The following is a 24,376-nucleotide window of genomic DNA, read 5'->3' as shown; positions in this document are numbered from 1 at the left end:
CTAAGCCTCCGTCCCAAAACAAGTCTAGTGGTTATAGTCAAAAGATTTAAATTGAAACCACGACACTTATTTTAAAACCGACGGGTAATAGAAAAGCAAGCTCAAAAGTGTGCGGCTCAGATTGATTAAGAAATAGCTTATTTTAGAAACAAGGAAAACATGCTTTTTTATGTATAAAAAAAAGGCGATTGGATGAGGTCTCAAAACGTGTGGATGAGACGAAGCGTTCCTGTTTTGAGCCAAAAAAACCGAAGCCAGAAAAGGTAAAACCGTACTCTAGTCCACAGATCACTCTCCAGCCTCCAATCCCATCCCTTTCCTTACCACAAAAAGAAAAAACAAAACCAGCCGTGCCTAAACGCCGTGAAGACGTGACAAAGCTACGCCGTGACGATCTTTCCTGCGGCGCACCTCGCGAGCCCACTGTCAACTACAGTAGCCGCCAACCCGACCTACCGAAGTGCGTCGCCCGAGCCCACCCGGCAGCGCCCCGGCCGCGGCGGAGCCCCACGCCACGCTCCACGTGTCGGGGCTCCCCGGGGCGGATCTGACGGGCCGATGGAGCGCGCGGCTTTAGGCTGGTCATAGTGGGGAGTAATTTAGACTAGTAACATACATATGTTACTAGTCTATATTACTACCTTCATAGTGGGTAGTGTCATAAGTGTGGTAACATAGTTGCCTTCATTTATTATTTTGTAGACTCATTATGCATTGGAAACCGCTATGTGATGGTAACATATTATGTTACTCTATTTGCCTCTCTCCTCATTAACTATTTGCCACATCATCATTTTTGCTTATGTGGCATCTATGTTACTACCTATGTTACTCCCACTATGACCAGCCTTAGATTTCGTCGGATCCCGGCGGGTCGCGGGGCCCACCCGCTCCCTCCGGCCCTCCCCGTCTCCACTTGCTCCACGTCAGGGTCACCCCGTTATCTATTTCCCCCCTCTCCTCTCCCCCTCCTTCCTTCAGCAACACCACTTCTCCTCTCCCCCCAGACAGAGCCCAGGCTCAGTTTTACCTCTCGGCCGGTGGTCCTCGTAACACCCCGCCGCGTCGTGGGAAACATCCACGGCTACTTCCACGCGCGGGTCAAAGCTCGCGCGCCCACGCCCATGCCGCCACCGCCCGCGCCTCGACCCCCCACGGTGCGCGCCCTCTCGCCCTTCCCTCTGGCAACGCGAGCGCTCGTCTCTGCCCACCTTTTTGGGGGTTCGCTTTAGCTGATTTTGGGGCGGGGGTTTCACGACCTCCGAATCCGGTGGATCTCGGCCGCCCGCCGCCGGAATCCGGCACAGGTGGAGCGCCGTGAGGCGCTTTTTCAGAGATGCCTCGTCGGGGTTGAGTCGCGGTGGGAGTTTGACGCTTGGTTTACCTGTCTGGTCCTGTTGAAAGCTCGAGTACTGCTGATGCAGTCTAATTTCATCTCATCACCAAGACTATTTCCTCAGTCTTTTAAGCTCCTATAATCTCTAAATTGCGCTCATCTTTGCTATAGTAACTAGTAAGTACCAATTTTGTACGATAAATCCGTTCTCCAAACATTGGCATCGCGCGCCGACCCTTACCAATTTCGTACGGTGTGCGTGTCAATTGCCGACGAACTGCCCATAATTCGAAGCATTTCTCATGCTCGTGATAGATTCGACCTTGATCCATGCGTGCTTGTTGCAGATTCCACTAGTTGGATGCAGCATGCCCATATCTGAACCCAGCATAGGGCATGCTCCGTCGTTTGTCAACCGTCTCTAGTTGCAAACGCCACGGATCCAGCTGATGGTGAGCGCCGGTCAAGCTGGCGCGGACGGACCTTCCACCAGTGATATTAGGGGAACTGGAAACGGCGCCTTAGAGAATGGCCATGCCCTCAAGGCAAACGAGGACAAGGAATGGAGGGGCGGCAGCAAGGAAGAGGACTGGCCCAGCACGCACAGTGCGCCGCCAGGCTTGGACGAGCACAAGCAGCAGCAAGGCCGGGTCATCCGCTGGGAGAAGTTCCTGCCGGTGGAGACACTAAGGGCCTCTTTGATTCGCAGGATTGTCAAAATGAAGGAATAGGAAAAATTCGGGAATAGGATGGCATGTCCCATAGTATCCTACAGAATTTGAAAGAATGTTTGATAGCGCAGGAGAAACAAAGGAATTCTACAAAGAGGTTTGAGTGGATGTAAATTTTCCTCCAAAATGTAGTACAAATGGATCCTATGAAAAAATTCCTAAGGATGTCAATCCTACGAATCAAACGAGCATCACAGAAAAAATTCCTAAGGGTTCAAATCCTTCAAAAATCCTATGCAATTCCTTTGAATCAAAGGAGCCCTAAGGGTCTTGCTGGTGGAGAACGATGACTGTACCCGACATGTTGTCCGTGCTCTGCTCCGTAAGTGTGGCTATGAAGGTAATGCCCTGCAAATTTAAACTCTAGTTTCAAGTAAATTATTAAATTCGATTTTGATCTTTTGTAGTTTGTAGGTCTGTTAGAGGCCAGAGTGTTCATGTTGTTGTATTTTGTTCTCTCTCTTTCGGTTTTAGATTTCACTTCGAGTTGATTTTGAACTGATAGTGCGACCATACATCTATCACAACATTTATACAGGGATACTGAGGCTGGAGGTTATCCTCCTTTTCCAAAAAAAAAAAGAACAAGGGGATACTGGAATTGCTTACTGTGGAAAAGGGGGAACTGAAATTGCTTGTTGTGAAAAAGAGTGCATCGCGCATGCTAAAATAAGAGCAATGATTTTGATGGCACATCCTAATTGATCATAGCTAAAGACACCATGATGCCGACCTGTATTTAGAATATGAGATCTTCATTCAATTCCCCAGTCAGCAATTAGTTGATCTGGCTATTAGTTTTACTTCAGTGGAAGAAGGTGCTTGATGGTGAATGCTCCTGTCTTGGTGCATCAGTTGATGGGCATGGTCAATCTTGATCAGTCAGCATAGTTTTGTTAACTGTTAACATGGATGAATGTATAAATGGCCAGGAACTTTGTTAAAAAGATGCCAAGGTGAGCACCAACACCGAGAAAGAAAAGTCAAATAGCCAACTTACATTTGGTCTTGCTGCTAATTGAAATCAGTGCAACTGAAGTGATTTTACAAGGCCTTACTTATCCCCACTCTCACGAGCTAGCTGAAGCTAGGAACTTTGCAAACTTGAGCCTAGTTATCTTTGAGTAGTTTCTTGCACTAAATTGGGTAACGGTTTTGCTAGGTCTCAGTCGACTGAGACTTGGTTATATCTCAGTCGATGCTATATTTGTTTGATCTTGCATGGAGATCTGTGCAAAAAATTTCTTTTTAGTTTATTCCTTTTTCTTCCTATATACTACTACCTCCGTTTCTAAATATAAGTCTTTTTCTTCCTATGTAGACATATTTTAGAGTGTAGATTCACCCATTTTGCTCCATATGTAGCCGTATTGGAATCTCTAAAAGGACTTATATTTAGGAACGGAGGGAGTATGTCACTTGACTGAAACTTGGTTAAGTCTTAGTCGAGTGAGACCTAGCCACACCCATATTGGGTAAATACAAACTTTATTCAAGTGTCATGGATCTTCCTAATGTAAATTGTATGTTTGATGTGTTTGTTAATTTGTTCAGTACATTATGTTATCTCCTATTAGAATTATGCCTTTCCTTTTATATTCAAAGGTGAAAGCTAAATCAATATTGCTTTTCTTTGAAACTGTTTCAATTACGTCAGTCCATTGATTGTAAAATGCATATCTTTCCTTTGTAGTTATCGCTGCTGAGAATGGATTGCATGCATGGCAATATCTTGAAGATGTGCAAAACCGTATTGACCTTGTATTAACTGAGGTCGCCATGCCTTGTCTATCTGGAATTGGTCTACTCAGTAAGATCACGAGTCACAGTATTTGCAAGGGCATTCCTGTGATCAGTAAGTAGCTTTCCTGCTCAACCACATTGCTCCAACAGATTAATACGCTTATTTTGGTCCTTGTTAATTTTTTAGTTTAAATATTCTTAGCTTCTAAAGCTTATGTTGTTTCCGTGCAGTGATGTCTAAGAATGACTCGATGAGTACAGTCTTTAGGTGTCTATCAAAGGGAGCAGTTGACTTCTTAGTGAAGCCGATACGGAAGAATGAACTTAAGACCCTTTGGCAGCATATATGGAGGCGATGCCACAGTGTAAGTTGCTTGTTGTTGGTCTAGCTTATTTCATGTCGGAAAACCAAGCCCAAAAGTCACGAGGGCATAGTTTCTTTGACCTACCTATTTATCTTCTCTGATTATCACTCTGGAATTTGCCTTTTTCTGAATCTAGTCCAGTGGAAGTGAAAGTGGCATCCATACACAAAAATGTTCCAAGCCGAGGGCTGGTGATGAATATGAGAACAACAGTGGCGGCAGTCATGATGATGATGACGATGACGATGATGATGCTGATGACGACTTTAGTGTTGGGCCCAATGCTAGGGATGGCAGTGATAATGGCAGTGGCACTCAGGTACGTCGGTTACTTAAAATTGGAAGGTACTTCTTACTCATCAGAAGATTGCGATAGATGTAATATAAAGGGTATTAGTTGAATACTACTCAGAACAAATGTTTGACTCTTCCAAAATTAATAGGATTAATACCTCTGCTGGTTGAAAAGCTATGTGTTAAGTACAAGTTTTTCGTGCACATACTTTGTACTTCCTAGTAATTCACCCCAGATCAGATCCTAGACCGATTCACCGTGGGCATTTTAGACCTTCTAACGTCTCACCCTGAGTCCACCCTTAGAACTGAGTAACAAAATGATAGCGTTTGTGCTAATGTTTTTTAAGAAATCTCTTCTGGAAATCTATTCTCATGCCACCGATCTATATTAAAATGCAGAGTTCATGGACGAAGCGTGCTGTGGAGATTGATAGCCCACAACTTGTGTCTTCTGATCATCTAGCAGATTCACCTGATAGTACTTGTGCGCAAGTAATTCACCCCAGATCAGAGATAGGCAGCAATAGGTGGTTGCCGACTGCAAATAAAAGGAACATCAATAATCAAAAAGAAAATAATGGTATCTTATGCTAACAGTATCCTTTGTACAAAGTAAATACACCTTTTACTGTCTGTCAACCAACTGCCACTTCTTATGCAGATGACTCCATGGGGAAATACTTAGAAATAGGCGCTCCTAGAAATTCAAGTCTTGGGTATCAATCTTCTCCAAATGAGATGTCTGTTAATCCAACAGAAAAACAGCATGAGAATCTCACATGTCAAAACAAGTCAGTAAACAAAATAGTCATCGACAAACCAACTAGTCAAACTGCTGATTTGATTAGTTCAATAGCCAGAAACACAGAATCGAAACAGGCTGCTAGAATCACTGATGCACCTGACTGCTCCTCCAAGATGCCAAACGGGAATGAAATGAAAAACGATTCTCCCATCAACATGCCATCCCAAGAGCTGGGTCTGAAGATATCGGAAACAACTAGATGTGGAACTGAAATCCAGGATGAACGAAGTATTCTGAAAAGATCAAATATCTCAGCATTCACCAGGTGCAAAGCATAACATCACTATAGTTACTAAGTTATGAACACAGTAATAAGTTGCGTACTAACTGTCCTTTATTTTGCAAGGTACCATACTCCCATGGCTTCCGATCAAGGTGGGGCAGCATTTCGGGGAAGCTGTTCACCTCAAGATAACAGCTCAGAGGCTGTGAAAACGAACTCCACCTGCAAGATGGAGTCAAATTCAGATGCTGCTCAAATAAAGCAGGGCTCAAATGGCAGTAGCAACAACAATGACATGGGCTCCAGTACCAAGAATGCCATCGCAAAGCCTTGTACAGACAGGGAGAGAGTTATGTCACCATCACTTGTTAAATCAAACCAGCAGACTTCAGCATTCCATCCGATGCAGCACCGAGTGTCACCAGCTGACGCAGCACGCAAGGACAAAGCTGCTGAAGAAATTGCCAATGCAGTGAAAGTGGGCCACTCAAGTGAGGCACAGCAAAGCTCTGTGCAGCATCACCATCATGCACACTATTACCGCCATGTTATGGCACAGCAACAGACATTAATTGACCGTGCATCAAACGCCCGGTGTGGTTCATCCAATGCGTCTGATTTACCCCTGGAAGGTCATGCTGCCAACTATGGTGTGAACGGGAGCGTCTCAGGCAGCAATAATGGAAGCAATACGCAAAACGGAAGTAGCTCCGCTCCCAATATTGCAAGGCCAAACCTGGACAGTGGTACCATGGACAAAACTGAGGCTGGCGGTGGCAACGGTAGTGGGAGCGGGCCGAGCGGTAGTGGCAATGACATGGTATGTCAGAATCAGCTCAGCCAACGAGAAGCTGCAGTGAACAAATTCAGGCAGAAGCGGAAAGAGAGGAACTTCGGGAAAAAGGTAAATCTATTTTCAGCTACATGCTTTCTAAAGCAGGGACTTCAAAAATTAGGCCCCTTCCAGTTTGATTTAGTATAGTATGAATGACCAGGAATGTTTTCCAAGTAGTTGGACGCAAACTAGAACCTACTTGGTTATTTATGTCATGACGATGATGAATATTAACTTCTTACTTCTGAAAGAGAGAAACGCTTAATTTTGTCAAAACAAAACAAAAAGAGAAAGAGCGAGAGAGAAACATGAGTTTTTATGTTGCTTCCAAAAATGTAATGGCAGGCCAGCAAACGGAATAGCGTAGCAGCATAGGCGTAGGAAATGTAATTGATAGTGCCTTGGGGAGTGCGATTTTATCTGCTGATGCATTGGACGTTTCTGATGGTTTGTATTGACGGCCTCATCTGCTTGGCTATTTTCAGGTGCGGTACCAAAGCAGGAAGAGACTTGCCGAGCAGCGGCCACGTGTCCGTGGGCAATTCGTCCGACAGTCTGGACAAGAAGATGACGCAGGCCAAGCAGCAGACAGATGACACGACCCTCCCTTCTGTAGCGAATGTTACTACATACGTACATAGGTTATTGACTCTCACATTAGAGTGCTCAACAAATAAAGACCCACCCGTATGATTATTGTCCCTGGCCGGCTGACTCCAGATAAAAAATTGTAATATCTAATCTATGTGGCCGTCCGTCGTAGTAAGCACCATGCATGTTACCCCTCGTTATGGTTTGCGATCTTCAGTTCTCTTGGAGAGATAGATATGCTTAGTCTTACTCAAGAAGAGTCTTAAGAAGGAGCAAGCCAGTAGCCAAGTTGTCACTCATATCTATCTATATACATAATGCATGTTAAATCATTCAACCTTGACCAAGCTGATATAACTGACAAGGTGGTGTTCTAAAGTCAAAAGGTTGCGCTTCACTTCTACTCCCTCTGTAGAGAAATATAAGCTTGTTTAAATCACTAATACTCCCTCCGTTCCTAAATAATTGTCTTTCTAGAGATTTCAACAAGTGACTACATACAGAGCAAAATGAGTGAATCTACACTCTAAAACATGTCTATATACATTCGTATGTTGTAGTCCATTTGAGATGGTTAGAAAGACAATTATTTGAAAACGGAGGGAGTATAATGATTTAAACGATCATATATTTCTTTACGGAGGGAGTAATATGAGACCTTTTAGATCACAACTTTACAAAGGGAGTACTGATGTTTTGGCATTGCAGTTCCCCTAGCGTCTGCTCGAATACTCCATATCACAGGCTTACAATGTTGTGTACACCCCCTTTTCCAATGAATAAAGGCAACACAAACTTCCTAAAAAAAGCAAAAAGAGATGCAACGATGCGAGTCCTGAACCAGGCAATGTTACTTTCCTTTCCATGATATTCCTTAAAACAGGGCAACTTCAACATAACGAGCGACGCATCAACTGGCATCACTGAAGTGATATCTGCTGTGCAGTTTTACTGTGGCCAAAGTTCTAATGTCTGCTCCCTGGGTAGAAGAAGTCTGCGCCGTTTTCCTTCACCTTAAAATGGAAGTTCCAAACTTTCTGCCCTTTCGCCGGCCTCTGCTCGATGAGCATTCCTTTGTTTACCACTGACAGCTGTTGACAAAAGAATGAAACGCTTGTCAACTGTAAATAAAATGGACGGTGCCAAGTGCCATCATTCACAATAAGACCAATGTTCGCTGGAGTAAATTCACAGCTATATATAGTGGCTCAAAAAATCAAACCAAGAACCGAAAGTATGCAGAGTGGTGATCAAGAACCGACCTGTCCATGAACATCAGCGGCTAAACCAGTGCTCAGAGGTGCTGCTTTAATCACAAGATCCGCAATATAGCGCAGATGTGCCAGAAGTCCCACACCATCCTCGCTTGAATAAATATCCTCATGAATAAGAACCACAAGCAAGCAATTCTGCCAAGACACAAGCAAGGTGTAAAAAAATGTGAATATGCTCTGAAGAAAGAGTACTGGCAGTGATTGGCAGATTCAGTTTTACCATCTCAGACGTAAGTGTCACACAATAATGCAAGAAGTCCAAGACATCATCTGCAGAACCATTGGCAGCAACTTCCAAGAGTGAAACATCATCTATCATAACCGTGAGCCGACCTGCATTTTCTCCAGCCCTGTATGTCTCCACCACTCTCTGAACAGCACTATACAGCTGAGCTAAGCTATCAGCAATGGCACCTCCCCTTGTTCCACCTGAGTAAAGAAGCATGCAAATCAGCGACTTGTTAACAATGATGCAGCATTTGGAGAAACAAGGTACTCAAAGATTGCTTGCCTGGGAACGCCTGCAAGTCAAAGAAATGAAGCCTCTCACTCTTCCTATGCATGGATAAGTTACAGCCCTGGAAAATTTCAGGAGACGAAGTCATAAGCCGTCCAACATTTAAACTAGGCCACAATACTGGTAGAAATCAAAAAATACACGTTTGCTGAATGGTCAGTCCAGCCTCCAGTGCAGCAATCAAAGTTAGATTTAACTTGTGCAAACTTGCTAAACCTTCTGGTTCTGGATGAGCTGGTTGTTGAAATACCGAAGTGTCACAGACATCGAGCTATTGCTGCCAGTTCACTCAGTACTGGCTTCCTGGCAACACAACTATACAGTTCTGACATCAAGCTTTATGCTTAAACCCAATGGTTCACTGCTATGATGGATGATGCTCGGCAACGGAGTTTGATTTACGACAGCAACTTCCGTTCCACATTCAGATTAGAGAAGGAATTTATCTACGAGTAGATTCTATACCCAGATCACCTTGTCAAATTTTCTGATGGGCTATCACCCATTTATTTACAGCTCAATACACTTTGATTTTGGCCCCATCGAGCCGATCAATCGATGCAAGTAAGCGCATGCTTACATAATTTCTCAACTAAGACATGGTACAGCTCTGCAGTACTCACCAAGTAACAAGTGTGTGTGAGACAGAGACCGTGGTTAGGTTATGGTAAGGGTGGTAGCAAGCACGGGAAGTGCTCGGGGAAATGCGGGTGAGCGGCCGGGGCGCTTACCATCTTGCGGAGGACGCGGTCGTAGTGCGAGAAGGGGTGCGCGAGGGCGAGGAGCGCCGCGCCACCGCCACCGCCCGCGGCGAGCGCGCGCTTGAGGAGGAGGTGGAGGACGAAGGCGGCGGGCGCCTCCACGCAGTCCTCCACCACCACCACCCGCGCGCCGGCGCACATGGCCTCGCCCAGCAGGTCCCCCCCGCCGTACTCCCCCATCTCCGCCTCGCCCAGCCCCCCCGGAAACCGCGACCAACAGACTGCGGCGGCGACGGCGGCGCAAGGAAGGACGTGCCTGAGCGAACTCACAGAGACCAAAGAGAAAAAAAGAAGAGTCCAAAGGAAGGCGTACTTGGAGGAAGTACGTAACGTAGGTCCGAAGGCGCGCCCGCCGTAGCGGAGAGTGCGCGTGCGTGTCCACGGAAGCAAAACGGTCACGCGGGGCGGGCGTGGCGTGGCGTGGCGTGGCGGAGGCAGCAGACGGCACCTGAGGACAGTGCGCGCATCCCTTCCGTCCTTCCTCGGAGTCGTGGACAAAAGGGAGGACGGAGTCGTCTCGTCTCGTCCGTTTCTCCCCCACATTCTTCCTGCGCTTGTCGTCCGTTCCAACCTCCGGCTCTCAAACCCTGCGCTGCGCACTTCCCTTCCACCATCCCTCACTCCCTCCCTCCCTCCACCACTGCATTCCGACGAGGCGGACGGCCATGGGGTGCTGCACCTCGTCGCAGAAGAAGGGCGCCGCGGCGGGGGACAGGAGGAAGGAGCCCGCCGAGAAGCCGTCCCAGATCGCGCCGGCCGCCTCGCCGTCGCCCACGCCCTCGCCATCAGCTGGTACGTGCGCGCGGCTTCTTCCTTCTTCCTCCTCTTCCTTTGCGGTGCGGGAATTCTTCTCCTCCTCCTTCTTCTCCGATGACGCCGGTGCGGCGCCGGTTCTTGGCCGTGTCTTCGCCGCGGCAGCCTGCTAGTTTGGCCCCGCCGCTCGACGTAGTCTCTTGGCATCGTGCGGTTGATCGGATTCTTGGTTCGTTTCTGACGTCGGTGGTCTATGAGCGAGGGTTCTTGCGCGGCTGATCCCGTGGTTTCTTTGGCGCTTCTTCCCTTGATGTCTGGTTCGTGAAATGTGTGCGGAATAGTGCCATGCCATGGGCGGCCGTGCCCGTCTTCGTTCCCAGAATTTGGGATGCCGCAATGCTTCCTCGTGATTTTTGGGTATTCTACGCGCAATCGTTCGAGTCGTTGCATTCTTGGGAATTAGGATTTCGTGCAAGTCCATTTCTTCGCGATTAAGTAATTGATTCCGCCAAGAAAGTGTGATTCTCGGCCCTGAAACCGCACAAGATTCACGCGTTCCTTTCTTTCTGCTTTGCATGTGCACATCTTTGGATATACTATCAAGAAATTGCTGCATCTTTGGACACTTCAATTCACTTTTTTACCAATCGGCTACTCCCACTGTTTCAACTTTCAAGTTTGCAGGGCAATGGAGAGATCTTGTTCGCTAATGTACCATGAAAAATATGTAGTACATCGAATATAGTTAATTTTAATAAATCAGGATAATAATTAGGGGCATTCTACTAGTCATTTAGTATCTCATTGGTCTGTGTGCAGGACAAGATATACTGGCGGTATACAGTATATTTTCAACCGATTGAGTAATTAATTTCGCCATGAACTTGTGGTCCTAGGGGTTCTTCTTCTTTCTATAAAATACACGTCAGAGCACAGTCTTGAGGTCTTCTATATTTTTTTGAACATCGGTAGTCTTCTTCTATATTTAGAAGAAGATAACCAAAGTGGCCCAAAACCTACACAACCACCGTGGCGGTGGCGGTGGCGCCGACCAAAACAGTGCAAACGTCCAACTAACCTCCTAGAACAGAAAGTGTTGTTCTGGGTATTGAAACTGCACATTATTTTACTAGCTAGTGAGTAAATGTTCTCTGATTCTGGAAATTTTTATTTAGGAAGTAAATTAATGTTATTACGAGGGGGGACCACTGTGTCCCGATCGCGATGCTATGTGTGATGTATACATAATACATGTTCCCGGTCAAATTTCTGTCCCTTTTTCTTGCTATGGTTGGATTGGTGTGTTGGCCAAACCTGTATTTCGGTGATATAGATGAAAACTTAAGTGAGACACCAAAATAAAATTTTGAATATGTGCAGTACGATATGCCAAATGAAACAGGTTACATGTTGTTTATAGCTGCCCCTGTTTATTGTGCTTATTAATGAGGTACAACTGTATACATCTATGTGTTCCTAGTGTATTACTGGGTAACCCCATGCATCTATACTTTACTCAAAAACAAATAATTAGATGACATGATTGCTTCAACATGGATATTGTTGAGTAAAGAATTGTGTTATTTCTGTCATTTTGACTTTTCTGTTTACAATAAACCTTTTTGTTCTTGTATACTAATTGGAATTGTTCGGTTCCTTTTTGCTGATTCATAATTTCCCACATAAACGGGTGTTGTTTTGGATAATGGAAGTGTTTAGGCTTTTTCATGTGATTGCTGACAACTACAATGGTGGTGCATCTATTTTGTTTCTGCAGAGATGTCAAGATTAGAGGCCAGTCAGGGGGCCGTGCGCACTAAGTTGATCTCAAGCCCTGGTCTGCATACCAATCGCCTATCTTTCACCTACGAGGAGCTGAATGCGGCGACATTGGGCTTCCCACGAGATCACTTTCTAGGAGAGGGTGGGTTCGGAAAGGTTTATAAAGGTGTGCTGGACGGTAACGAGGTGAGTTCATGTGTTCTATGGGCAGTTCAATAATTGGAATTATAGATGTATTAAACACAAAAGATATTTTCTTGCTAAATTGTTAGTCACATGAACGACAATGTGATGAGAAGTTAAACTGATGTGAGTTCAAGAATGGATCGCGGTAGCATTTTGTTTCGTATTTTTTAATGTTGTCGACGTTCTGTGCTATGGTTTACTGAGGTTGTTTTGTTATGAAAAGTGAGGCTTGTGAGAGGATATGGTGTACTATATGATTCGCTTGTATGTTGCTGCAACAGGTTGCTATAAAGATTCTCAACCCCAATGGATTGCAAGGGAACAGAGAGTTCTGCACAGAAGTTATGGTGTTGAGCAGGATGCATCACCCGAATCTCGTCAAGCTTGTTGGCTTCTGCACTGATGATGATCAGAGGCTTTTAGTCTATGAATACATGCCTCTGGGTTCATTGGAAACTCATATTTTTGGTATGTTACTAAACTACTATATATATATTTATATTGTTTGAAGAATAATCAGAAGCTTTTTTAACCAGAATTCGGTTTTGTTTTTTATCTTCCCAGATCTTCCCCCTAATAAGAAGCCTCTTGACTGGAATACAAGGATAAATATACTTGCTGGGGCAGCTCAAGGACTGAAGCATTTGCATGTTAACTGCAACCCTCCTATCATAAACCGTGACGTGAAGTGTGCGAATATTTTGCTTGGTGAGGAATATCATCCAAAGCTGGCCGACTTTGGCTTGGCAAAGCTAGGTCCGACTGGCGACGATACTCATGTTTCAACTAGAGTGATGGGTACACCTGGGTATTGTGCGCCGGAGTATCTTGAGAGCGGTCAGTTGACTATCAAGTCAGATGTTTACAGCTTTGGTGTTGTCATACTGGAGGTAATCACAGGAAGAAAGGCTTTAGATCAGAGTCGAATCAAAGCTGAGCGTAGCCTTGCTGAATGGGTAAGCATCATTTCCTGCGTTTTTTTTCTTTTATAGAACTACTCCTTGCTTCCCCCCAATGCTATAATGGCTGTACCAAGGACAATATTGTGTTTACCTGGTATATCTTTGGTGAGTTCTGATTTCTATTTGCTTCTGAAAACTGGCAGAAGCATCATAAGTTTATTAGTAGTTTTTAACCATTTGATTACTATAGATTTGTTATCTTCTTTTATTACATTTGGTCTTGCCATTGCTGAGATAATATTCTTCTTGGCATTTCTCCATAATTCCTCATATGGAAGCCACAATAAGTTTGGCATACACTAGACAGAAACATATATAGTTTTTGTTTGCCCCTTTAATGTACATCTTAAGAACCCTTGTCTAAAAAGTAAAACGAGTTTCCCTTTCTACGATGAAGATTAATTGTTGCGACTCTTGTTGGTGTATAATTTCAGGCCACCCCTTTGATCAACCGGAGGGATTTTGCAATGTTGGCAGATCCAGCACTTGGCAATCAGTACAACATGACATCACTGTACCAAGTCCTTTCCGTTGCTCGAATGTGCCTGAATACAACAGCCAGCCAGAGACCTCAGATTACAGACGTAGCTGCCGCTCTCGCTCACATCTCAAAGTCCAGAAGAACGCGGCGACCAGCCCACCAGCAGTCAGCAGCTCAAGTTCACCAACCCGGGGAAGATATATAAGAGGAACTAGTAGTATATCATAGTCATGGGGACACCAGTGCAAAGCAATGTAGTGTTTGTGGCTTTGATATGATGATGATGATATCGTGATCAAGAATAGGCTCTACTCCCCATTCCGATATGGCCGAATTGCTGGAGGGGGGAAGTTTTGTTTGTAGAAGCTAAATAGATAGAGTAGAGTAGGTGCAAATATCCATGTGTCCCTTGTTAAGGGCCTGAGGTTTGTCATATGTGGTTTTGGGAACATAGCTTCATAGTAGTTGAAGATACCTCCATGACGCTTAATCTTCGCTTCCTCCTCTTGTTGACATGTTGCTGATGGTTTTGTTGATGGTTTTCAGCCCGTACCTAAAAGTGTTGATGGTTTTGTTGAGGTTGTGCTCCACAAATTTTGGTTCAATCTCTTCCTTTTTTTCATTTCTAACACAAAAATCTAGGTCATTGCATATTTTTCACTATGTAGTGTTTACTCCTATTTTATCTGCCATTTTTCAGGTGATTATTATCCAACTGTTCCTGACTCTTGTACCAGGCAGTTGCATGTCCTGCGACTGAATGCTATGGGCATGACAGGTCACAAAATGTAAACGAACACAAATATAGATGCCATATTTTACTAAATAGTGAATGATCATTCCCGGCAATAATCAACAGATACTTTGTCTTTTACACTAAGCAACATATGACAAGAATATGTTGCGCATCGAAAGAACAAATAAGACACTGGAACATCATTTCCTTTACAGTGCTTTTGCAAAACTCTTTCAACAAGAGAAACAAAACATGCTCTTCCCCAGTATAACCCTATGACATCCTCACAAACTAACCTAACAACACAGGGGGTTTCGTGTGTGTTTTTTCTTTCTCCTAACCGTAACACTAAATATTGACAATCTTAATGAAACTAATCGGAGAAGAAAGTTTACATGGATGCCTTGCAAAGTGAGACCTACCAACATAACTCCATCTGACCATTGAACCCAATATGATACAAAGTACAATTTCAGCAAAACTTCATGGGAAACATAAGTTGATTCTTCCTGCCAACAAAAAATAGCTGGTTTCTATGGATTCTTCTGGCGATCGGGCAACCCAATCACTCATGGATATCAAGATCCTTGCTGGCACCGACGATTTTCTACCTGATTCCACAGGAGTTTAGCCTTCATTCGTTTCAGTGGGATTCGACTTTCCCTGATAAAAGTAATTCGAAAATTAATGAACCAACAGCACCTTGGTTTTTTATCATCTTTCTAGCTAGAAGAACCATTGGGATTGTCATGATTTCAAAATGCTATGTGAATATATTGCTCTAACTGCTCCTTTTCTCCAAGGATTACATAGAGAGGTTGGTCCTTCTGTATAGATAAACAAACTATTGTATCCTAGGGCACTGCACATTTTACGACGTACCTTGCTCTTTTCTAGCCATCCAAGCCCCCTAGAAAGTAAGCCCACTTTCTTGTTAGGTGTATCTTGATTTGGTTCTTGATTTATCTTCCCAAGGTCTGCATGCGGTGACCTACAAAAGAATCCAGTAAAATGAAATGTTACCATGTGAACATAGACTTGCAGAATTAAATATTAAAAATCAGTGAGAAATATCAGCAATAACCACAATATCTGCTGACAGAGAACGCGACAATGAGAAAACAAAAGAAACCAACTAAAGCACAAGCTATTAAGATACATACAATGAGCTGAAAAGCAAATTAGTCGTGCTCGTTGCCCAGTGTAAAAGTTCACAACTGTATTTCGAAAAGAGCACAGCAATAATACTAGGTAATACTAGGAGGGTGAAAGATTTCAGCTAAGTAACCAAAACATACTTTGGGGCGAACGTTTGGATGGCTTTAACCTGCCCGGCCTGGTACTGCTTTGTAGCTTCCAACATAGTTTCTGCCATCACAGCTCTCTTCTCCATTTGTGAAAGCGCTATCAAAACTGCTTCATACTTCTCCTGCATATACAAGGTATGAAACCTTATGCATCTCACCTTCCCCGACAGTATAAGTTGTACAAGTAGAAGGAAAAACAGCACTTCCAGAAAACAGCTTTAAAAAGCGGCTCCAAGGTTAACCTGGATCAAATGAGCAGCATATTTTTGTTCAGCAGCATCTCGCTCAGCAGCTATGCGGGCATCTTCTGTCACTTTCTGCTCCTGCTCCATTCTTAACAAAATCTGCATGGGCAAGTAAATGTGTGTACTTTTTAAGCAAGAAGACAGAACAAAATACTTCAAAGTTGAGAGTGTTATGCAATCTAAAGCCAAGGCACTAAAACAGCACCTCAAGCATTGCCTTTTCTTGTTCTTGCTTATCTTCGAAAGTTCTTCGGAATTCAGATACCTCTGCCTCCAAGTTCTCAACCTGAGAATCTTCTCTAAGTCAAGAACATATAGATCAAAATTTAAGAAAGAAGGGCAAAGGGACCAAAGGACTTAAAGTACATCATTACTGTGATAATCTTAAACTGACTCTTTATTTAGAAACAAATACAGACATAAAGTACAAGGCGCGTGCTCTCTGATTTTGCTGACCATGTGGCAACTCAGGAATTGCAAAATGACAGTGTCTTTGACTCTACTAATCCTAATGTTGCCATGCTGGTTGAGGAAATCATCGTCGAAGCCAAGCTATAGATGCTCACTGGAGGGAAAGAGCTGCGTCAGCTGCCACTGCACACACGGCGGCCTGACGTTTGATCAGCTGTACAGCTCTTTCCCTTTTTGGTGTGTTTTTGCCTTGTTTTGTTCTGGCTTTAGCCCTTAGCCTTTCAGTTTATTGCTCTTCACATTTTTTGTTGCTTTGGCTGTAAGACCCACACCATCTCACTATCTCAGTGCCTCTTCTAATACGGAAGACATGAATTTTGATGCATGTTTAGGAAAAAATCCTAACATAAATATGCAAGGGATCTTTTTAACCCAAAAAAGGACGGGGAGTTTGAACTGCCATAAATTTGTGCTGTCCTATGGAAAGAAGTTAGTCAGATAACATCATTACCGTAGCACTCAGCGTACGTCTATTGTCTTGCGTGACCATCTCCATTAAAGCAGTTTCTAACTCCTCGGCCCTGTGATTATCAAGAAATATAAGCCAAGCTTTATGGACATGTGTTGAGAGGCCAAGTAAGCAAAATGTTACAGTACAAAATTAAGCCATATGGTCCAACTTACAATCACAAACAAGATGAGAATATACACGAATTTAAGGATTAATACCAATTCCAGATGCAGATTTAGATAAGACTTTTATAGAACAGGTTTCAAGAAATTTGGTCACACAAAGTAAATATCTTCTGACTTATCATGAAGACGTGAAGGAGATAGGGAGCACAGTGTCCCTTTGAATAATACCTTTTCCCCTGAATACTGTAGCTAAACTCGGATGTATGAACAGAGCCAGTAGACAATTTGTTATTCAAACCAAAAAGTTCTTTTTGTTTGCTATTTTTAATATATGTTGAATACCAAAAGGTACTTTTGTTTTAACTATCACTCAGAACATTGAAAGGACATGCATTTTTCCTTATATTTAACTGAAGAACTTATACCAGCATCGTAGCATAACAGGAAAATGAAATTTATACTGATGCTGCCTTAAAGTGAGCACATATTACAAGTCTTAAGGGAACAAATGAAATCAGAACCAGAACAGAAGTAACATGAACCTGAGTTCAGCTGATCTTTTCTCCTCAAGCAGTTTGCACAGCTCAACCTTTAGCCATGTTACCTGTGTGAAAGCAATGCAACGTGTATTAAAAATTCCAGATTGGCAAAAGAAATCAGATTATTAAGCTCAACGAAAGCTAAATTATACAGAAAAAGAACCATCAAGCGTGGCCAAAAATCAGTTTGGTTTCATGCCTGGGAGGTCGACCATGGAAGCCATTTTCTTGGTACGACAACTTATGGAGAGATACAGGGAGCAAAGGATAGAATTGCGTATAGTGTCCATTGGCTTGGAGAAGGTTTATGATAAGATACCGCAGAATGTCATGTGGTGGGCCTTGGACAAACACAAAGTCCCAACAAAGTACATTACCCTCAGCAAGGACATGTATGATAATGTTGTGACAAATGTTTGAACAAGTGATGGCGACACTGATTACTTCCCGATTAAAATATGACTGCAGGGTCAGCTTTGAGCCCTTATCTTTTTGCTTTGGTGATGGATGAGGTCACAAGGGATATAAGGAGATATACCATGGTGTATGCTCTTTGCGGATGATGTGGTGCTAGTCGATGATAGTCGGACGGGGGCTAATAGGAAGTTAGAGCTATCGAGACAAACCTTGAAATCAAAAGGTTTTAGGCTAAATAGAACTAAAGCTGAGTACATGAGGTGCGGTTTCAGTACTACTAAGCACGAGGAGGAGGTTAGCCTTGATGGGCAGGTGGTACCTCAGAAGGATACCTTTCAATATTTGGGGTCAATGCTGCAGAAGGATGGTGATATCGATGAAGATGTGAGCCATCGAATCAAAACCAGATGGATAAGTGGCGCGAAGCTTTTGGCGTTCACTGTGACAACTGACAAGAGAGTGCTACAAAAGCTAAAAGGCAGGTTCTATAGGCCGGCGATTCGACCCACAATGTTGTATGACGCTGAGTGTTAGCCAGCTAAAAGACGATATGTTCAGCAGTTAGGTGTAACCGAGATGTGCATGTTGAGATGGATGTGTGTCCACACAAGGAAGGATCAGGTCTGAAATGATGATATACGGGATAGAGTTGGGGTAGCCCCGATTGAAGAGAAACTTGTCCAACATCGTCTGAGATGGTTTGGGCATATTCAGCGCAGCCTCCAGAAGCTCCAGTGCATAGCGGACGGCTAAAGCGTGCTGATAATGTCAAGAGAGGTCGGGGTAGACCAAACTTGACATGGGAGGAGTCCGTAAAGAGAGATCTGAAGGACTGGAATATCACTAAAGAACTAGCCATGGACAGGGGTGCGTGCAAGTTAGCTATCCACGTGCCAGAACCATGAGTTGGTTTCTAGACCTTATGGGTTTCAGCTCTAACCTACCTACCCCAACTTGTTTGGGACTAAAGGCTTTGTTGTTGTTGTTGAAAAAAGAACCATTAAATTATACAAAAAGATCATCACAGAGAACTGTTACGAATCACCAAAATTTAACCATCAAAGTGACAAATAAACTTGGATGCATATAATACACGCATCTTCATTACATTCTTTTAGGGAAACAACCATCTCATACAGGAAAAAATGGAAATCAGTAGAAGAGGATCTTTTTTACCTGATCTTGAAGATCAATGCCCTCATCCAACTCATTTTCTAATGCTGAACCAGTAATGTAGCTCCCCAGGTTTGTTGACCCAGAGTCCCCATTCACTTGCAAACCATCTGCCCCTTCCTTGGAATCAACTTGTGGGCACACAGATGAGGGGTCATGTTTAAAGCTATATAATTTAGTTGCTAACCCCTTCTTATCTTTCCAGGATTTACGGTCTTTTGATCTTTCCTCCATAGCCGCTATAATCTCTGGCCTGTGCTTTTCTCTTAGCTCTTGCAATCCCATTTCTTTGACTGACTGAAAACCCATACAAGCTGTCAATACAAGTTGGCTGCTGTCAAAGGTAGAGCCAGCAAGAGACTGCAGTAACGTAATTGCATCTCCAGCATCCTTTGTGGTCACCAAGGCAGGCCCTAAAAGTTAACATAAAAGATATAGTGTTGGGTAGACATCAAAGTTTAGTCAAATGAACAAACAATAGGACATAGTAACATTTTCAGATTAATCCAAAAACAGATAACTAGTACCATATAAGTCCAGCAAAGTAAGGGTTGTCCGGAACAACATTGTACGATTTCCTTCAAAAAGGATCACATCCCAAACACGAAGAACTAAAAGACAGGAAAAGTTCCAATCAGGTATAGTTAAATCATTAATCTGTTCGAACATATATACAAATATAAGGATTATGTAACACATAAAAAAACTAGTGTGGTTTTTTTCAATATCCTAACAAATTTTCTTGAGATGCTAAGTAATTTAAGGGGCTCTAAATAATCAAATATTACAGGAGCAAGCTAGAGAAAAATGTTCGTAATTGTATATTGTCATATCTTCATGAAAGCACAAAGATATTGTATAAAACCTGACCACTTTCCCATGGAAGCATGTTGATGAAAATTGAAAGAAACCATGGTCCAGTCACCCATGTCACCTGAACTCCCAAGATATCTGTATGTTTGGCTGAAAGAGAGTTGCAACCAATGTGAGTGCAAAGTGATAACCACCATCAAACGCTCTCAAGGAAATAAATCATTGTGCCTTCAGACAAATCTAAGCTATGTCAGCTCCTGATTTCAACTGAATGTGAGTCATATCCACATGCGTCATTTTTTTAGTAATACTGTGAATGTAAAAATACATAGGTATCAGTAATATCACTGGAATACAGACCCAATTTTGGGAACCTTTCTCGTACAACGTCCTCAAGAACAAGTTGGTCAACCTGTGAATGAAGCGGCAACATTATACAACTGTTCGCGGCATACAAAACATGCATGAATAAATCGTCAAAAAATCAGAAGTACCTGTGATTCAATCATTTCCTCAGTGTAGTAACCCTCAAAGTACTCATCAACGACCCCCACCAGAGCCCTAAAATACAAAAAAAAAAGAAAAAGAAATTGTAGAACTGGAGCTAGCTTACGATCTTGAACCATAAAATTATCATTCATCAGATGTAGCTTTCAAAAGAAAAGGCACAGTCCTACCAGAATGCATTCTCTTCAGGCATGAACAATAAAAATAGCCCGGCAAAAAAGTTCATGGCCTACAAGAAAAAACAAAGATGTAAGATAAAATACTACCATCGTTATCTCAAATTAAAAGTACAAAGCAGATTTTAGGAACATAGGCTCATACAAACCCCTTCACAGGTCTGCACACGATGCAAATAAATAAATAAAATCATAACACTAATTTAGGCACATGTAGAAAAATCATGACAAAGTATAATGTTATGCATACTGTACAAACAAAGCAAGAGATAATAAGTTATATAACAAAGCGATGTTCATATCTTTTGTTTCCTTGCACTACACACATGATAGTATTTTTCTACACTACCATGATTGTTTTTTAGATTTTTTAAGATGTCTAGGCGTACAAACTCATGGATGGTTGCAAATGGGCTAGATTCATACTATTAGACTTTCCCCTTAAATATATAAAGTACAGATGTTTCTAAAACCGATGCAGGGTATGTGGAAAGCAAGATAAATGTAGCCTAAGTAGTGAATTGAACATGTGAAAACTTTCCTGACCTCGTAAAGCTAGAAAATGATGAAATTGCATATATGAAATTAAGGATAGGCCTCATTGATCTCAACCATGTATATTACTTATTACAGTTGAGAAGATCAAAATTTGTTCATCAGAACTGATTGTAAAGTTCCTAATTTCAAAGTAGACAGTGGATGATAGATTATAAATCTCTTCTATTTTTATTTTTATTTTTGAAATGTCATCGACTATAAGATGGCAACAAATTCTTAGCTAGAACTAACCTTTGAAAAATGGCGTTCTTTCATAGTTCACTTAAAAAGGGTTACAAAAAATATTTACAGTTATAGGTTACAAAAAGGAAGGTCAAAATCCAAAAATCTTCAATGAGCAAATCACCTGGCAGTATCCAACAGATGGATTGTGCCTTGCGTATGCTGTTAATAACCGCCTCAAGGCATTTCTCCCGTCCTCATCTAATGCAGGGTGTCCTGGAAATGTTCGAGGCAAATCCTGTAATGATAACAGAAAAAAAATCAAGTGTTTAGAAACACTAGAACTTGTTAACCAAGGGCACACTTCCACTTAGTTTGAACTGTTAGTGAACAACCTTCTCTATCTGCCCTTTCCACTTCTCAGGCTTGGAATCCTTTTTTGGTGAACTTTTCTGTTCATTCACCACTTGGTCCTTAAGGTCCTTTTCATCCAATACATCTGTCCTTTCATCTAGCAATTTGTTGTAATACCCAGTGATTTTCCGAGCGCCAACACCCACAAATGCTTGCCACATCTGCAAGGAAACAAACCAAATGTAATTGTAAAGGTATATCTCATAGACGACAGAAAAGCAAGGTGCAATTCTGGTTGCAGCTGCACCTCTCCTCTAAGAGCGATTGGCACACCTCCACGAACCAAGCTCTCCAGTTCCTCCCTCCAAGGAAAATAAGACCCTCCATTGTCTCCCTCCAATGTAACACTCGTTGGATCACCAGGTGCCCTGTCCTGTGACCGATCTGCCTTCTCTGCATCATGTGACTCCTCTGCTGAATTCCCTTCATGAGTTTCTTCTACTGCCCTGTCTTCTTCAATTGACGCAAGCTGTGTTGCAACCTTTCCAGATATGGCATTTGCAGTATCATTTCTTTTGATGACCCGAGAGCTCATCATTTTCTCAATGATGCTGAGTGATGCCCTCACCCGCCGCCAGGACTCGACTTTTATAGGCTCCAATTCATCCAACAACCCCTTATCAAAGGGGATCTCTTCAAACCTTTTGAAGTTGTCATTTTTCACTTCTCCCAGTTCTTTCAACCCTCCATTTTGATCTTTAAATTCTTCAGAGCCCCCATTTATAACTTTTATTTCTTCAGAGCCTTCATTTATTTCCTTCAATTTTTCCAAGGCTTTGTTCAGCGTTACACAGTCTGCAGTACTCTCCTCTTTCAGTTTTTCTGAGTTGCCGGTGACATCTTCGAAATCCTCTGGCTTGCCTTTAGCTTCTATGGATTCATCATTCTCACCAACTTCATCTACGCATTCTATTTTGATGTTCCTCTCTTCGGCTTCACCTTCTTCTTCTTCATCATCACAATCCGCCCCTCTGCTACTGCTGTCCTCTTTTGGGGTTTCCAAGTTGCTAGTGACACCCTTAATATCTCCTGGCTCGCCATTTACTTCTCTGAGTTCCTCGTTGCCGTCAGCTTCCTTCAAATATTCCAAATTTTTGTCAGTATCTGTATTTTCGGCTTCATGGTGCTCTTCTTTGACGCTCTTTTCTGCACTTTCAGCATCCCCCGCAGCAGCGGCATGAATGCTGGGTGTGCTGGGCAAATCCGCAGATTCAGCCAATCTGTCCAAGAAGTCCTTCCATCGATGTGTTCTCTCATCTTCCTCTTCCTAGCGACCAACCCACAGAAAGATGAGAAGTTTCCATCAGTAAATAAACAAGAGAAAGGAAGAGAACATTTGCAGTCTGACAAATTACCTTGTAAATCTTGGCATACTCGCGGAAACGCTGCAGATGCTGCGGCCGCACCGCGAATCCATAAGCGTCCCTGCGCCAAACCTCAACAACATCAGCCACAATGCCCAGAGACGACAACCCCGGCCACCGCATTACCCCCAACACCAATCCTGACCCGGACCAAATCTAGAAAAGACGACGAGGAGAGGGAAGAGGCAAAGAAATGGAAATGAGGGCTGGCATTTATGGGCTTTACCGGTACTCGGCGTCCATGGGGATCAACGCGCATTAAAGAAGAAGCGACAGGGCGACCTGGGCAGCGCACGCCATGGATTGACCAAAGCCATAAACCCTAGGCCGGCCGCGCCCCGAGATCCGCGCACATGGGAAGCAATGCGAGGGGAAAAAATCAAATTGAGGTGAGGAGGTCGTGGGCGGGGTGGGGGGCGAAGAATCACGAACGGCGGCGGGATCGCGGTGAGATGGGAGGGGAGCCGCGCGCGAGCCCGCCCGTTAATTGCACCCCCTCCACGCCCCCCGATGCCCGGACGCGAGGCAGAGAGGGAGGGGAAAATAGAAGAAGATGGATTCACCGCAGATCGTGGGAATGGAAGGGGGAAAAAAACTCGTTTTGCGTGGAGGCGGGAGCTCCGGAGCACGTGGCGCGCGGCACGACGATGTCGGCGGAGCGGGCGGGCGGGCGAGCGCCATCGGTTCCCTCTGGTTGGTGGACGGTGCATGGCTCCGTTGCTTGGTTGATTTGCTGCTGGCGGCACTGACTCACCTCTTGTGGTCGAAATCGAAGTCGAAGGGCGTGGCGCCCATGGTGGCGCGGGCGGCCCGGCGGCGGCGCGCGCCGTGGCCGTGGCCGGTCGTCGGGGCGCAGCTGTCCGTCGTCGTGGTCTCAGTTTGACTCGTACTAAGCAGCTCCCGCGCCGCGAGGGAGGACGAGGAGGGGATCAGGATGATTAAATCCGGCTGGGTTTGACCCGGATTTTGAATGATGGAGATTTCGTGAACGAGAAAAGGAGAGGCTTTTTCTGTAGTCCAACACAAGCTTCTCCGCTGATCAATCGCGCCATCATTCAGGGTGCGTGGTTCATTGGTTGGTGTTGTGCACTGGACTGTGTATGTATCTTTGATTGAAACTAAATTAAAAGGGGAGGATCGCGTAGTGCGCACTTAATTATGTGGTGGTGTCGCCCTCTCTGTGCTCCCCTCGTGCCATGGCAGGCCAAGTTTGACCTCGTCCGTTTGCCGGTTCGGTGAAGAGAGGACCGGACGTGGTCCCAGGCAGCAGGCAGCG

General features: G+C 43.8%; 4 protein-coding genes across 11 annotated transcripts; 2 read left to right on the top strand and 2 right to left on the bottom strand.

Annotated features, from left to right (window-relative positions):
* Positions 1-965: 965 nt before the first annotated feature.
* LOC123085525 (two-component response regulator-like PRR73) lies at positions 966-7,263 on the top strand. Of its 4 annotated transcripts, none has more exons than XM_044507175.1 (10): positions 966-1,157; positions 1,684-2,022; positions 2,329-2,407; positions 3,761-3,922; positions 4,042-4,175; positions 4,312-4,494; positions 4,872-5,052; positions 5,134-5,542; positions 5,624-6,404; positions 6,821-7,263. In XM_044507175.1, the coding sequence occupies exons 2-10, from the start codon at positions 1,786-1,788 to the stop codon at positions 6,929-6,931; spliced, it is 2,277 nt and encodes a 758-aa protein (XP_044363110.1). In that variant the 5' UTR covers positions 966-1,157; positions 1,684-1,785; the 3' UTR covers positions 6,932-7,263. The 4 variants fall into 4 exon arrangements, with proteins under 4 accessions (XP_044363110.1, XP_044363109.1, XP_044363113.1 ...); XM_044507174.1 differs by having other exon boundaries at positions 1,684-2,027; positions 2,334-2,407; XM_044507176.1 differs by lacking the exon at positions 966-1,157 and adding an exon at positions 2,606-3,023 and having other exon boundaries at positions 1,689-2,407.
* A 271-nt stretch (positions 7,264-7,534) lies between these two features.
* On the bottom strand, positions 7,535-9,771 carry LOC123085526 (elongator complex protein 6). Its single transcript, XM_044507179.1, has 5 exons — positions 9,449-9,771; positions 8,712-8,778; positions 8,421-8,629; positions 8,189-8,335; positions 7,535-8,017 (listed from the first exon to the last, which is right to left on the bottom strand). The coding sequence occupies exons 1-5, from the start codon at positions 9,656-9,658 to the stop codon at positions 7,892-7,894; spliced, it is 759 nt and encodes a 252-aa protein (XP_044363114.1). The 5' UTR covers positions 9,659-9,771; the 3' UTR covers positions 7,535-7,891.
* Positions 9,772-9,994: 223 nt separating this feature from the next.
* Positions 9,995-14,132, top strand: LOC123085527 (serine/threonine-protein kinase PBL27). 2 transcript variants are annotated; one of them, XM_044507181.1, is made up of 6 exons: positions 9,995-10,270; positions 12,009-12,199; positions 12,481-12,667; positions 12,764-13,155; positions 13,192-13,266; positions 13,596-14,132. In XM_044507181.1, exons 1-6 carry the CDS (start codon positions 10,144-10,146, stop codon positions 13,845-13,847), a joined length of 1,224 nt encoding a protein of 407 aa, XP_044363116.1. In that variant the 5' UTR covers positions 9,995-10,143; the 3' UTR covers positions 13,848-14,132. The 2 variants fall into 2 exon arrangements, with proteins under 2 accessions (XP_044363116.1, XP_044363115.1); XM_044507180.1 differs by lacking the exon at positions 13,192-13,266 and having other exon boundaries at positions 9,996-10,270.
* Positions 14,133-14,458: 326 nt separating this feature from the next.
* LOC123085523 (ecotropic viral integration site 5 protein homolog) lies at positions 14,459-24,203 on the bottom strand. 4 transcript variants are annotated; one of them, XM_044507172.1, is made up of 18 exons: positions 23,855-24,203; positions 23,092-23,161; positions 21,984-23,003; positions 21,718-21,897; positions 21,507-21,620; positions 20,597-20,655; positions 20,414-20,480; positions 20,280-20,331; positions 19,977-20,069; positions 19,634-19,717; positions 19,110-19,519; positions 17,520-17,581; positions 16,853-16,922; positions 16,136-16,216; positions 15,928-16,029; positions 15,677-15,807; positions 15,261-15,369; positions 14,459-15,041 (listed from the first exon to the last, which is right to left on the bottom strand). In XM_044507172.1, the coding sequence occupies exons 1-18, from the start codon at positions 23,893-23,895 to the stop codon at positions 15,006-15,008; spliced, it is 2,781 nt and encodes a 926-aa protein (XP_044363107.1). In that variant the 5' UTR covers positions 23,896-24,203; the 3' UTR covers positions 14,459-15,005. The 4 variants fall into 4 exon arrangements, 3 of the variants coding, with proteins under 3 accessions (XP_044363107.1, XP_044363108.1, XP_044363106.1); XM_044507173.1 differs by lacking the exon at positions 23,855-24,203 and adding an exon at positions 23,327-23,766; XM_044507171.1 differs by lacking the exon at positions 23,855-24,203 and having other exon boundaries at positions 23,092-23,238.
* Positions 24,204-24,376: the final 173 nt, after the last annotated feature.

This window comes from Triticum aestivum, chromosome 4A (assembly GCF_018294505.1).
Source record: "Triticum aestivum cultivar Chinese Spring chromosome 4A, IWGSC CS RefSeq v2.1, whole genome shotgun sequence".
Lineage (NCBI taxonomy): Eukaryota > Viridiplantae > Streptophyta > Magnoliopsida > Poales > Poaceae > Triticum > Triticum aestivum.
Note: the sequence above shows the minus strand (reverse complement) of the source record. Positions and strands in the feature narration are given on the sequence as shown.

Coding starts and splice junctions, on each gene's coding strand:
- LOC123085527 (XM_044507181.1), top strand. CDS start 10,144: ATGGGGTGCTGCACCTCGTCGCAGAAGAAGGGCGCCGCGGCGGGGGAC. Junction 10,271..12,008: donor CACGCCCTCGCCATCAGCTG/GTACGTGCGCGC, acceptor TTGTTTCTGCAG/AGATGTCAAGATTAGAGGCC. Junction 13,156..13,191: donor AGCGTAGCCTTGCTGAATGG/GTAAGCATCATT, acceptor TTTCTTTTATAG/AACTACTCCTTGCTTCCCCC.
- LOC123085523 (XM_044507171.1), bottom strand. CDS start 23,223: ATGCGGTGGCCGGGGTTGTCGTCTCTGGGCATTGTGGCTGATGTTGTT. Junction 20,332..20,413: donor AGGAAATGATTGAATCACAG/GTACTTCTGATT, acceptor CTTCATTCACAG/GTTGACCAACTTGTTCTTGA. Junction 15,042..15,260: donor GATGGCTAGAAAAGAGCAAG/GTACGTCGTAAA, acceptor TACTTTTATCAG/GGAAAGTCGAATCCCACTGA.
- LOC123085526 (XM_044507179.1), bottom strand. CDS start 9,658: ATGGGGGAGTACGGCGGGGGGGACCTGCTGGGCGAGGCCATGTGCGCC. Junction 8,630..8,711: donor TGACTTGCAGGCGTTCCCAG/GCAAGCAATCTT, acceptor TTCTTTACTCAG/GTGGAACAAGGGGAGGTGCC. Junction 8,336..8,420: donor TGACACTTACGTCTGAGATG/GTAAAACTGAAT, acceptor GTGTCTTGGCAG/AATTGCTTGCTTGTGGTTCT.
- LOC123085525 (XM_044507175.1), top strand. CDS start 1,786: ATGGTGAGCGCCGGTCAAGCTGGCGCGGACGGACCTTCCACCAGTGAT. Junction 2,023..2,328: donor AGTTCCTGCCGGTGGAGACA/CTAAGGGCCTCT, acceptor ATCAAAGGAGCC/CTAAGGGTCTTGCTGGTGGA. Junction 3,923..4,041: donor CAAGGGCATTCCTGTGATCA/GTAAGTAGCTTT, acceptor GTTTCCGTGCAG/TGATGTCTAAGAATGACTCG.